The following is a 13,948-nucleotide window of genomic DNA, read 5'->3' on the forward strand; positions in this document are numbered from 1 at the left end:
GAAGTGCAAACATGTGCTTTGATAACTACAAAATATTAAAATAAATGAAAGAGAACAGAAATAAGTGGAAAGGCATCCCAGGTTCATGGACTGGAAGATAATATTGTTAAAGTGGTGGTACTCCCCAGACTGATTTGTGGATTCAGTGTAATCCCTGTCAAAGTCACAGCTGACTTCTTTGCAGAAATTGACAGGCTGATCCTGAAAAATAGCAAGGCCAGTGTGGCCAGTGGCCGGTGAATGAGGAGGGAATGTTGGTGGAGATGTAGTCATGGGGATTGGCGGGGCTTCTGAATCCTGACACCCTGTGGGCCTTCACAGGAATCTCATGCCGGGTCCAGTGGGAAGCCTCAGGAGGGCTTTAAGCAGGAGAGTGATAAAATTCAGTATTTGTTGAGTGCCTACTCTCTGCCAGGTGCTGGGATGGGCATGAGTATCGTGGTGAACAGGACAGAATGTTGAATAAATAGGATTCAGCTCTTCAGTGGTAGGAAATGAGAGCATCCTCAGTTTATTTTTGTACATGTTGGCATGTATTTGTGTCGTATTACTGACTTACTTAAACATTTTCTTAAGTAATATGGAAGTAGCAAATGTTCATTAAAGAATAATTAGAAAATTCAAGCCGAAAGAATGCCTATCTTTCAAGATCCTACCACTTGGAAATAATGACAATTAGCATTTAGTGGTCTTTGATTTCCTTCCAGTCTTTTCAATGGATTTATGATCATATAGTTCTCAAGTTCAATAATGAGTGACCTCCTCATCCCCCAAAACCGTCAAAGGAAACAGAAGTGAGAGTCAGGTTTTCTTTTGACGAGTCAGTGGGTGAGTCTTCTGATTCCTTTCTTTCAGGTGGAGCTGATCAGAATAATGTTCAACATCAACCCCCTGGAGAACCTGAAGGTGTATATCAGCAGCCGGCCCCCCTTGGTGGTCTTTATGATCAGTGTAAGCGCCATGGCAATAGCTTTCCTGACCTTGGGCTATTTCTTCAAAATCAAGGAGATCAAGTCACCAGAAATGGCAGAGGTATAGTAAATTCTAAGTTCTCCTCTCAGACTAGCTGGACGTTTATAGAGTGTGAAAACACCTTTTGGCTCTCCACGTACCTTTCTTTGGTTGTGACTTTTATCCCAGTGAGAAAGAGTAATATTTATTCAGAATTTTTGGTCTTCCATCTTGCTGTGACTCACTTTGTTAGGAAATAACCTAGTCAGATAGTTATTGATTTAAATAATGCTACCAGCTTTAGTTAGACTGTTTCAGCAATGAAACATGTCTTTCGGAAAGTATATTTGTAAAATGTTTGTGTCAAGAAGGTCAAGAACTAACTTCTTTGCTATTCATATTAAGTTAGCTAACTACAATTTTTAAAAACTGTAAACATTTGTTATTTTAAAGCCATATATTGTCATGGAGTTTTATCAGCTGTACTGATAGCTTTTTCATTGGAGAGAGGAAATTCTAAAGAAATTAGAAAGCAGGATCTTATTTCCAAATATATTTGTCTTTTTCTTATCAAGGAAAGCGTCAGTAATCTACAAACTTGCCTTCTAGATTTTATTTTTTCGTCAATTTAAGTGAATTATTTGGGCATTGCTCTTTAATCGTTAGTCTAAGCATATAATAGTTTTTGAACAGTCATAACACAGATTTTAAAAGATGTGTGTGGGACTTCCCTAGTGGCACAGTGGTTAAGACTCTGCCTGCCAGTGCAGGGGACACAGGTTCGAGCCCTTGTCTGGGAAGATCCCACATGCCGTGGAGCAACTAAGCCCGTGTGCCACAGCTACTGAGCCTGCGCTCTAGAGTTCACGAGCCACAACTATGGAGCCTGCATGCCACAACTGCTGAAGCCTGCACGCTTAGAGCCTGTGCTCCGCAACAAGAGAAGCCACCGCAGTGAGAAGTCCACACACCACAACAAAGAGTAGCCCCGGCTCACCACAACTAGAGAAAGCCTGCATGCAGCAACAAAGACCCAGTGCAGCCAAAAATCAAAAATATCATAAAATAAATTTAAAAAGTGTTTCTGCATATCAGAAAACAATACAAAGTTGATAATCTTGTTTAATAGAGGTGAATAACAATATACCTATTAATAAATTTATTTCATGTGTTAGAAATTATGCTGAGTCAATGATATGGTGAATTTACTGGTGGATAAGTGTCTTTTAGGACAAATTAGTTCCCATCTTAGATTCTGTGAGTGTCTTCTCTTACACTTTTTCTTCTTGGGTGTGTTCGTTGGTGAGAGTGGACATGGGGGCGGGGATAGGGATTGCATTATTGTTGCATCGTGTGTGCCTTGTGATGAAGAGGAGAGTTTTGCTCAGTGTTATGGGGATTATGCTTCCTCTTGTGCTCTGTGGCATTCTAGATCATAGGTGATGTTAGCAAGAGGGACCACCTTCCCACATTAACTCTCTAATACAAAGTAACAAGTTTTAGCTATTTCTCCTGTGAAACCCTTCCAAAGAGTTTCTTACCAAGAGACCTACTGGCTGGCTTAATTCTCCCCCTTTTCTCACCCTGCCTGAATCTTTAAAGGTTATCGAAACAGGCTGTACCTACATTAGGGCTGAAAATGAACATGCTAGTCGCAACCAAAGTTCTTCAGCATCCTGACATTGCTCTCCCTCAAAGCTCAAGTCCATGTTGAACACGTGGCCAAGGCCAATGGTTAAGATGTAGCCTGGATAATTAGCCCTTAATCAAAATGGGGCCTGACATTGGCCTTGGCCAGCTGTTCAAAATTGACTCGAACTCTGCAGGAAAGCAGAGCTGCAAGATGCTGCAGAACTTTGATTATGATTAATTTAGTGATTTTATTTTCAAATGAGGATCCTAGATGTATGGGGAAAGTTTGGCGCTGTGAATCAGAAAACAATTCTAAGTCTGCCTTCAACTCAGCTGGCATTGGAGAGTCCCTAATTTGCTCTGGGCCTCAGTTTCCTCATGTCTGGAATAGGAAGGGGTGAGACTAGGATGTTCATTTTCAGCCCTAATGTTCTTTAATGGTATGCTGAGTTTGTAGGTGTCAGGGAAAATGTAATTTGAAATATCTGGTTGCCTTCTTACTAAATGCCAGATACTGATAAACTGAGGCTATAAAGGTAGACCTGACTGGTTAGGGATTACTCCGAATGGCATTTTCAATCAATGTTAGAGTTATTCAGAATGTAACTTGGGGTTTCCCTGGTGGCGCAGCGGTTAAGAATCTGCCTGCCAATGCAAGGGACACGGGTTCGAGCCCTGGCCCCGGAAGATCCCACATGCCGCAGAGCCACTAAGCCTGTGTGCCACAACTACTGAGCCTGTGCTCAAGAGCCCGCAAGCCACAACTACTGAGCCCATGTGCCACAACTACTGAAGCCTGCATGCCTAGAGCCCATGCTCTGCAACAAGAGAAGCCACGACAATGAGAAGCCCGCGTACTGCAACAAAGAGTAGCCCCCCCCCCAAAAAAAACAAAAAAACAAAAAAACAAAAAAAAAAAAAAAAAAAAAGAGTAGCCCCCTCTCGCCGCAACTAGAGAAAGCCTGTGTGCAGCAACAAAGACCCAGTGCAGCCAAAAATAATAATAAATTTTTTTTAAAAAGTAACTTGGGGCTTCCCTGGTGGCGCAGTGGTTAAGAATCTGCCTGCCAATGCAGGGGGCACGGGTTCGGGAAGATCCCACATGCTGCGGAGCAACTAAGCCCATGCGCCACAACTACTGAGCCTGTGCTCTGGAGCCCACGAGCCACAACTACTGAAGCCCACGTGCCTAGAAACCATGCTCCGCAACAACAGAAGCCACCGCAATGAGAAGCCTGCGCACTTCAACGAAGAGTAGACCCCGCTCGGCGCAACTAGAGAAAGCCTGCATGCAGCAATGATGACCCAGTGCAGCCAAAAATAAAATAAATGAAATAAATAAATTTATTTAAAAAAATGTAACTTGGTTTGTCTTCACCTTTGGCACCTTTTTGTAGATAATGTTGCTTGGGAGAAAGAAATTGTATGTAACAGCCTTGGTTGATTTGTTATTGCTATTTTAGCCTGAGTTCATCTTTGGGTGTCTGCTAAAACTAAAAACACACCCTGGTGGGTACTTTGTTGGTGTCAGTTTTAAAACTGCTTATAATTTAAACCATCAGTACATATATTAAGAGAAGCCTGAAAACATCTTTTCTCCTCCCTTTTGAAATTGTTCCTATTGTAAAGTGACATCCAAAGTCCATGACGAGGGGGAAAAGTACCACACGAGTGTTGGTATTTACTGCAGTTTTGCATTCCCAAGACAGAAAGCAAGGTGTAGAAAATTGACCTTATGAGAAAATATTTTAAGGCAGCCTTAAGTTTTAGAAAATAACTAATTGTAACTGCTAAATGAGTTTGGATTAATACTTTTAATGTTTTACTACTTTTGTTCAAGCTTTCTTTTCAAGCTTGATTCTGAGGCTAGATCATTTCCTGTAAGTTTAATACCCTTTTTTTCTTTACATATTTTCCTGAGTAAGTTGGCTTAATCTCACAGTGTAATAACTCATGCCAATGAATTGTCTATATTTTAGATTTTGAATGTGAGAGTGGTTGAAAAACCACACTATTACGCCAGCACAAGAGGCTGAAGGCTGTGTTGCTGTATTTTGAAGGACTGACTCTGAGGCATGGTTTCCCTGTTGTGCGACGCTGCACTGGGGGTTAAGACTGTCATTGCACTGGCAGCGCTTTCAGTCGGCTCAGGCTTGTTTTCCTCTCTCTCGTTTTACTGAAGGATTGGAATACTTTTCTGCTGCGGTTTAATGATTTGGACTTGTGCGTATCAGAGAATGAAACACTAAAGCATCTCACAAACGACACCACAGCTCTGGAAAGCACAGTGACCAGTGGCCAGGCCAGGATGTCCACCCAGTCCCCACAGTCCCTGGAGGATTCAGGCCCAGTGAACATCTCAGTTGCAATCACCCTAACCCTGGACCCACTCAAACCCTTTGGCGGGTACTCTCGCAACGTCACCCATCTGTACTCGACGGTTCTCGGGCATCAGATTGGACTCTCAGGTATGTGAGTGTTAGCCACTTCCCTCCAGGCTTTCTCAGGTAACAGCTGTTACAACACAGAGTACTAGAGTGTACGGTTTTACTCATCAGACTGCTTTTTATTTTTTGTGTATGTCTTCCCTTTTGTTGAGTTTGAACTAAACGAAGCCAAGAAGGGACCATTTCTACTACATCTTCACCGATTAAAGTGTTTGGTATGCAGTAGGCTCTCAATAAAAGCCCATAAGAGTAGGAGACTGGGAAAAAATTATAAGGCCTATTTCTGGTCTTAATATTTAAAAACACACATTTAAAAATTTTTGAGTTTTTGTATTTTTTTAATTTTATTGAAGTATAGTTGATTTACAATGTTGTGTTAATTTCTGCTGTACAGCAAAGTGACTCAGTTATATATATTCTTCATATTCTCTTCCATTATGGTTTGTCACAGGATATTGAATATGGTTCCCTGTGCAGGACCTTGTTGTTTATCCATCCTGTATATAATAGTTTGCCTCTACTAATCCCAATTTCCAATCCATCCCTCCCCCACCAGCCCACCCCTCGGCAACCACAAGTCTGCTCTCTATATCTGTGAGTCTGTTAAAAACACCAATATTTTATTCTGGCTCATCATTTTGGAGTTTTCAGTACATACTACAGATACTGCTGCTAGTCTTAAAATTTTGTGAATGCACTGGGCTAGGTATTAAGAACTAGAAAAAGCCTGGTCTCTTCCCTTTGGAATTTTGGGATATGGAAGAGACAAGCATAACGTGAGTTAATATTCATCAAGCACGTAAAATAGTTCCTGGCACAAAGGAAATGCTATATAAATGCTTGTTAAATAATATTAAAAATAAACACCTATGGAACATTGAGCACTGCCCTTGGACTAGTACTAAACCCATGACAGACTGTAGGTGATTCAGGAGAAGGTTGGAAAGTAGTAGCAGCTGGAATAATCAGGAAAGGCTTTGTGCCAGAGGATTGGGCCTTGGAAGAATCATCTTTGGTTTGGTTACCAAGAACCTTTTAAAGTCCTTGAAGGAACTTGGGAGTGCCTGCCAGCCTCCTGTTGGCTGTACCAGGTGAGAGCTGTTCCCATGTAAGGAGGTAAGGGCGACATCTGGGTTTTCCACGTAGCAAGTGGACCTTTTTCTTCCGCTGTGACGTTCGAATACCTTATTCATTTACGCTTCATCACTCACCCATCTCATGACCTTTCATAAGTCTGTTCAGCCCTCTGATCCTCAGTCTACTCGTATGTAAAAGGGGAACAGTAACACTTCTTCGGTCATGTTCGTAGGATAGTGGTACATTTTAAGTGAAGTAGTACATATAAAAGCAGTTTGAAAATGGTAAGAGTGCTGTACGAAAGCTGTAACAATGGTGATGACTTACCCAGCCCCAGCCTTCCCACTCAGGCATGGCCTGGGCCCTTGCGTGGCAACTCCAGGCCTTGGCTGAAAGTGACCCCTCTCCGTTTGCCATTTTGTGGCTCTGCCAGGTGAGCAGGCCTCAGAGTCTGGCTCGGAACTGCTGTTATTCCTGAAACCCCACAAAAGCAGGGGTCCCACTTCAGTGGGCTGATAGGTGGTTCCTGGGTGGGTTTGATGTCAAGATTCATTCAGATTCCAGAGAATAATAAATGTATGAATTCTCGCTTTACTTAACAAAAAACCAATTTCTCTTTCCAGGCAGAGAAGCCCACGAGGAGATAAACATTACCTTTACCCTGCCCACAGCCTGGAGCTCGGACGACTGCGCCCTTCACGGCCACTGTGAGCAGGTGGTGTTCACAGCCTGCATGACCCTCACAGCCCACCCTGGTGTGTTCCCCGTCACCGTGTAAGTACTTTCCTGACCCCAGTGGATGTGCATAAGAAGCTCCATTTACCGTAAACGTGACTGGGATGCCTGAGCAAATTCTCAGGACAGCTTGCATCGTGTTACTTTGTAGAATTGTCATCACTGGGACCTGTCTGTAGGATTGTTTCAGTTTAATTTGGTTTTCTAAAGGTAAAACTTCTGCATAGAAGTATCAGGGTTCGTGTTTCGACAAGGTTGTGAAAGCATCTGGTTGCTGTGTGTAAGTTTTAGGTGGCCTTTCCTGTTGGTAGAAGAAGCCACAGGAAAGATGAATAAGAGCTGATCCTGTGACCATAATGACCTTTAAGGCTCCTGAAAGATAAAGGTTTTGTTCATCTCCATTATCCAGGAAGAGTTATTTTTTAAATTGATAGTATAAATTGAACCTTATTTTCCGTGATATAGTTACTGATAGTTACTGTTTCTGAAACTTTTGCTTCATATTTTTTTTGAGCAGCTGTCAGTGTAACCGCTTTGCCTTTAAGGCTTTTCTTGCCTCTCCTTTCTCTGGAAAGGAGATAATGATCTATAATTACATGAAATACACAAGATGTAGCCTATTTAAAAGAATCTTAGGATGAATCCTTTTAAAATAATTATCCTGGGATTTATCTATTTTAGACATTTGGAGGTTTGTAGGACAAGTTAAGCATTATTTGCTGTTGGTTGTAATATCTGATAGAGAACTTTGTATGTAAAACTTCCAGTTGTGACTAAGAGTTTAGATAATTTGAGAAAATGGGCTTAAAAGGAGCGAGTCCTTCTCTGGCCACATCATATACGAGAGGACATGGGTTGAATTCTGAAGGCAGAAGTCTAACACCCAGACTCCTAAGTGCCGGATGCCTATTTCTTATTCTTTATGTGTTTATTAATTTTTTTAAAAAAATCACTGAACTAAAAATATAATGGTATTTATCTCAAGAAAATACGTTTCTTATTTCTCCCTTCCACACGTGTGGCTCTGCTTGGTGCTATGCCAGCGCCGGTGGCTGAGACACAAGTAAATGTCTCAAGGCCACTGAGCATGTGTCTTGCCCCGTCTTCTCCTGCAGACAGCCGCCGCACTGTACTCCTGACACGTACAGCAACGCCACGCTCTGGTACAAGATCTTCACAACTGCCAGAGATGCCAACACAAAATATGCTCAAGACTACAATCCTTTCTGGTGTTACAAGGGGGCCATTGGAAAAGTCTATCATGCTTTAAATCCCAAGCTTACAGTTATCGTTCCAGATGTAAGTGAGAACAGTCATGTGTGTGTGTCCAGGAACTGTTAGAGCAGGCCCTGTTTACCTCCTTGGGTTAGCTTAGCCCCTGCCATTCTAGCTGTCCAGCTGGGTTGGGAGACCAGGTGGAGTGCTGGAGACTTGGAAAAACATGCCGCCCATTGGGTTAAGAAAATTGCTTCTGTTCTTTGTTTTCTGCTTTGTTCAACAGCAGGTATTTATTGAGCACTGCTTTGTGCCTAACCTGGGGCTACAGCAGAGGCTGGGTCAGTCTTACTCATCCAGGCAGCCACTCACTGAAGCGTATTTGGTTAGTGTCAGTCTGAGCAATAAATAGTTCAGAATTCAGAAAGGCAGAAGTCAGTAGGAGGAGATGACTCTGGCTAGATATTGATGCCTGTGTAGGATTTTACTTTGCAAGGAGGAAATGGGCAGAAGGCACTGTACTCCGGACTAGTGGATGATTTGCTAGTTTAGTTTGCTGCTCAGACTTGAGCCCACTTTTAGCAGACTGCACTGAATTTTTGTAAATCCTCTTTTCTTCTGTCTGTATATGCCAGGTGGATTTTTCTTTTTGCCTGGTCCTTCTCTTTTCTTATGCCTCGTTTTTATCAAGTTGTGGACAGTGGTATACCAGGGGCCTGCAGGAGCGAGCAGTGGGGATCAGGCTGTATGGTGGGCAGGGGCCAGGCTCCAGAAGGCCCTTTGTGCCTCGCTGAGGTGTTTAGACTTTCTCCTCAGACGAGGCCATCACTGCCTGAGTTTGGGCTCTAGGGAATTTGTAGAGCAGTGTGTCAGGAAGACTGGTCTGCCCAACTGATGCGTGTAAATGGGATGGCGCCTGAGGCCTGGAGCTGTGAGAAGGAACAGGAGTGGGGGCCTGGCTGGGATCTCAATAACGGCCCGGTGGCTGATTGCCTATGGGCCATCAAGGAGGAGTGAGCCAAGGCCGGCCTCGGCGTTTCCAGCCAGGGGCTTGTCCAGGTGGGGAAAGGCCCAAGCAGGACGCAGCCTCTCAGGGGAGGAGTTAGGAACACAGGCTTGGGCTGTCAGCCATGCAGCCTGAGGGCTGTCAGAGCAGGAGGACATAAAGAGAAGAGCAGGGGTTAAAGACTCTGGGGCCTTGTCAGGGGCGGGGGGGTTCGGGCAGAGGGCTGCCTTAGCAAGGGAAGGTATGGGTGGTGTCGGGAACACCCTGTCTTCACTTAACAAGCTCCAGCTTTAATAGTTGAGCTTCACTTAACAAGCTCCAGTTTTAATAGTTTAACTGTCAATTCCCATGTGAGAATTGATAGTTGAGGCAAGTCTGGAAGTTGTGCACCCTGATTCCAGGAGCCCAGCATTAAAATCCTCAGTAACTCAGTGCAGATGTTTCTGGTTTATTCTCTTTGTTTAGGATGACCGCTCATTAATAAACTTGCACCTCATGCACACCAGTTACTTCCTCTTCGTGATGGTGATAACGATGTTTTGCTATGCGGTTATCAAGGGCAGACCCAGCAAACTGCGTCAGAGCAATCCTGAATTTTGTCCTGAGAAGGTGAGCAGTGGGTGGGGTCTGACCCAGCATTGCACCAGAAAGTCCCAGTTAGTCCTTATTCCATTTATTGTGGGTGATTCATTTCCTCCAGAGAAATTACTTCCTGTCTTTTTATCAGCAGTCATCTCCCCTCAGCCTCAGTTATGGTGTTGCATCTTCAACCATAAACCCAGGCCTCAGCTGGGAAAAAAGTGTTCTCAGATCCCCACTGGCGAGCGGCTGACCCTGAGGGCTGCCTCCCCTCCAATTCCGCGAGCTTGAGAAGTCACCCTCCAGAATGCTCATCGGGTTTCCAGACACGTAACGCCATATCGCAGCACAGTGGTTCTGCAGGGTCAGCTGCGTCTTGCAGGAGGCTCAGATTTCTATTCATTCCCTCCTAGATGAGGTCTATTTTCTTAGGGGTTTAATAGTTCCCCTGACTGATAGATGTGTGCGGTGTGGCTCCCTGGGTTTGGGATACGACCAGAACCTGGTGAGAGTGCTGGTGGGGCCGAGTTATCCAGGCTTTGCTGCGTGACTGGCTTGCCGTCTTACTCTCTTCTAGGTGGCTTTGGCTGATGCCTAATCCCACAGCTGCCATTTTCTGAGAGACAGAGAACCATAATCATTGCCTGCTGAACCCAGCCTGGGCCTGGACACTCTGTGAATACGTTATCTTGCAATGTTGGGTTATTCCAGCCAAAGACATTTCAAGTGCCTGTAACTGATTTGTATATATTTATAAAAAATCTGTTCAGAAATTGGTCCAATGATGCACGTGCTTCGCACTGGGCGCCGCCAGAACCCTTCAGCCTCACCTGCAGACTTGGCAGGATGATCCTGAGTAGCGCCGGAGAGGATTCGTGACCTCGCCGTCGGAGCAGGCCATGCAGTCTTTCCCAGGGTCCCAGAGGCGCTTCACTGCTGGTGGGGTTGAGGTTTGCTTTGGTTCTTGTTTCAGCCCGATCTGTACAGAATGTTCGAAACAGTCTGCACCTTTGATATGATACTGCATTTCCAAAGCCACCCCAATCCATTTTGTGGATTTTATGTGTCTGTGGCTTAATAATTATAGTAACAACAATAATACCTTTTTCTCCATTTTGCTTGCAAGGAAACATACCTATCTTTCTAAGTTTTTTTTTCCTTTGAAGAAAAAATAGTCACATTTTAATACTACTCTAATTAAGACAGATTTGTGCTTTTATCTTGAGTAAAAAGTTAAATATTTAAAAGTCACCTACATGGTACAGATTTAAGTTTCATTTTCCACGTGGACAGTGAGGAATTTGGTCTTGTTTGAGTTGAGTTGGCACAGAATGTTCCACTGTCTTTTTCTTCTCTGTTGTCCCTTCCCTCCATTATAAAAGTTAAAACAGCTTCCTCACTCAAAAGGGCTTAAAAATGAAGTACACACGGCTCTGGAGTGAAAACGAGCTGTTCTCTTCTGGAATGCAGATGACAGTATGGAAAGAGAGGGTGATGAGTCGGTCTAATAGTTATAACAGGGTTTCTTGTTTTCTTTGAAGAGGGAGTGGGTTGTCGTTCCTGGGTGTTTTTTGGTTTTTTTGCATTTATTTTTATGCAATTAACATTCTCGGAAGGAAATGGCAACCAGTAGTAGATCAGTAACATTAAGAAAACGATGCCTGTGAAATTTGAAGGAAAGCAATTCTGATTTGCCATTTATCGGGAAAACCAAAAGCATTTTTCTTTCCTATAACATTTTGATGATCTAATTCCTTTATCCCTGTTTTCCTTCCAAACCATCTTCATTTTAAAACAGTTGTGCATCTTTTCCAGCTCTTTCTTGTTACTTGTATTCTTACCATTTTTCTTTTTCTTAATAGTTTTTTGCCTTAACTCATAGTCATTAATGATTTCTGTGTTCTCCCAAGCCATGTTACAGCAGACGGGCAGTTAAAACCTTGGGCACGACTGTCAGCTCTTCTTTCTCTTAACTCCAGGTCTGTATTCTGTTCTAAATTAGAACCAGCCCTGCAGTCTGAAATATATTGGCCTAGAACATTTTATCCCAGGCTTTTTTTTTTCTTTTAATATCCAGGCATTCTTAAATGGAAAACATTTGTGGGCTTTTACTGAAAGTTGTTATTAAAATAATCATCGTAGTAACCTGATATGTTAATCCTTTTTTTCCTTTTAGTACGTTTCAAGCGCAGTAATCATACTTGTCTATCCAGTTTTTTTATGATATGAGTTGCTTACATGATGCATGGCTAACCGGTTAATTTAGTTTTCTCTTTAGAGACTTTGAGACAAGATTGAGAAAGAGCCATTTGGCTTGGCCTATTAGAAACATCAGTATCACTAAGACCAACAGATTTTAGAGGAAGCTGCTACTGAATTAATAAAATCCCAATGAAGTAGAGTTACAGGAATAGATTTAGAACTGGCAGAGTAATATAAAAGGAAGACAGGTGAAAAAAGTCAGTGTCACTGGTTTGTTCAATCCAACTTGTTGCTAACATTAATGGCCCTTGTTTTAATCACAGGGACTGGCTGGCATCTGTAGCCAGGGGAGCAGGGACACTGTTAGGCATGAGGAAAGGAAGTGCCAAAAATGCCTGGATGGTATGACTTGTCATGAGGTCAGGTCACTCACTTTAAAATCCAGCATTCTCCCACGCAGGTGATTCTCAGAGATCTTCCGGAAACCCAGCGTCAGCCAGGTGTACAGAGGGAGGAGGGGAGCCCATGGGGCCTGGGCCCACTGACCTCAGCAAGTCCAGAGGACCTGTTACTATCTGGGCACTAGCAGACAAGGCCTCGTCCTCTGCTGTCTCTTGCTGGGGGGGGGCCTCAGGATGAGAAGAGTGTCACAGACAGGGCCTGTCTGCCATTCAGGGGTGACCCCGTGCAGGCACACTGGCTCATCCTCAGGCATCTTGGACCAGAGTCCAATAAAAGGTCAGCAACTTACTATTAAAATGGTTGTTTCAGATCATATTGATCTCTTTCCTTTTTCCTTTTTTCCTTTCACTGTATGACTTGAATCAGTTTTGATTCTATCTGTAAGTTTTTCTCGTCATTAGGAACCTGCCACTTCGGTTGCGTTTTCTTTGGCAGTATGTAGGGATTCAGCATCCTAGTTTTTCAACCCTCCTGCAGGCACTGTGGGGTTTCGAGGGCCAGCGAATCCATTTCACTTACCTTGCTGCATGATGGTCAGTAGCTGATCTGTTACGGCATTCACTCCCAGATTAATTTTCTGTGTTTGAAATAAGTGCACATGTGCTTTCCAGAATAAAAAATCTGAATTTGCTGTGTCTCCATTTCCTTCTGTCTGATGGGTGTTTTCTAAGGGAAGAACACATGCGGTAAGTAATTGGGGGTGTTTTGTAAGCTGTTCTGTCCAAGTGTCACCCGTCGTCAGGATGAGGGGCGGGCAGTGGTATCCTTCTGGGTCTCACCAAGCACACGGGTCTTCTTCCTGAGAGTACAAACCTCTTTTAGTGTATTGGACCAACAAGTGCTCGCAGAGCTGACCCAACTCCTGCCCGGAGGGAGGATGTAATACAGAGCGTGAGGAGCATCCGCATGGGGATGGGAGTTTATTCTTGGTTATACACGCGCCCTCCGTGTGCACTCAGCCCGGGTCTCCAGAAGCCGGCTCTGACTTCCCGGCACAGAGCTCCCGCATGGGCCCAGGCCTCTTTTTGCCAGGAAATGCATCCTCCGCATTTGTAACGGGCAGTCATGTTCACTAACGTGAATTTTTCCCTTTCCCAGTGGGCAGGGTCTCTGTGGCTCTTCCCTCCCTCGCTCTCCAGCAGGGGCTGGGCCGTAGGGGCCAGCCTCTGGGTGCTCTGTGGGACAGGACAGTGCTGAGGACGGGACACCTCAACGGGCTTTTGCTTCTACCTCTTTCACCTCGTCCTGCCGTCTCTAGCGCGTGGAACACTGCTCCCTCCTCGGACTCGGAGGTTTGTGTGTGGTGTTTCCATCGCGATGCAGAAGCCCTTGGAGAATAAGAGCTCGCATCTTCCTTCCCTACCGTCTGTAAAATCTCACATGGACCCAGCCCACAAGTCCAGTTGGAGATGGTGCTTCTTCGTATGTGCCACCATCTATCTAGGAGCTAGAGGCACAGCAGCACATAGACAAAATGCCTGCCCTCTGGTACTTCCTTCTGGTGGGGAAGACAGTCCATACACACAGAAATATATTTATAATCTCATGGCAGCCAGTGATGAGATAGGGTTACCTGGATGAGGAGGATGGCTGTGACACCTCAGCTGCGGTGGTCGCAGCAGCCATCTTGAAAGAGGTGTGC

The 13,948-nt window shown here is 44.2% G+C and overlaps 1 protein-coding gene across 1 annotated transcript; it reads left to right on the plus strand.

The window, feature by feature from the left end:
• Positions 1-858: 858 nt before the first annotated feature.
• TMEM248 (transmembrane protein 248) lies at positions 859-10,415 on the plus strand. The gene is made up of 6 exons (XM_079719707.1): positions 859-1,032; positions 4,766-5,055; positions 6,735-6,881; positions 7,958-8,141; positions 9,529-9,672; positions 10,220-10,415. Exons 1-6 carry the CDS (start codon positions 874-876, stop codon positions 10,238-10,240), a joined length of 945 nt encoding a protein of 314 aa, XP_079575833.1. The 5' UTR covers positions 859-873; the 3' UTR covers positions 10,241-10,415.
• The last annotated feature ends 3,533 nt before the right edge of the window (positions 10,416-13,948 follow it).

Source organism: Hyperoodon ampullatus (genome assembly GCF_949752795.1).
Source record: "Hyperoodon ampullatus genome assembly, chromosome: 14".
Lineage (NCBI taxonomy): Eukaryota > Metazoa > Chordata > Mammalia > Artiodactyla > Ziphiidae > Hyperoodon > Hyperoodon ampullatus.

What these genes read in the sequence shown, in the direction of transcription:
- TMEM248 (XM_079719707.1), top strand. Translation starts at nt 874, where the DNA reads ATGTTCAACATCAACCCCCTGGAGAACCTGAAGGTGTATATCAGCAGC. An exon ending in CAGATTGGACTCTCAGGTAT is followed by an intron (nt 5,056 to 6,734) that starts GTGAGTGTTAGC and finishes CTTTCCAGGCAG; the next exon opens with AGAAGCCCACGAGGAGATAA. An exon ending in TTACAGTTATCGTTCCAGAT is followed by an intron (nt 8,142 to 9,528) that starts GTAAGTGAGAAC and finishes CTCTTTGTTTAG; the next exon opens with GATGACCGCTCATTAATAAA.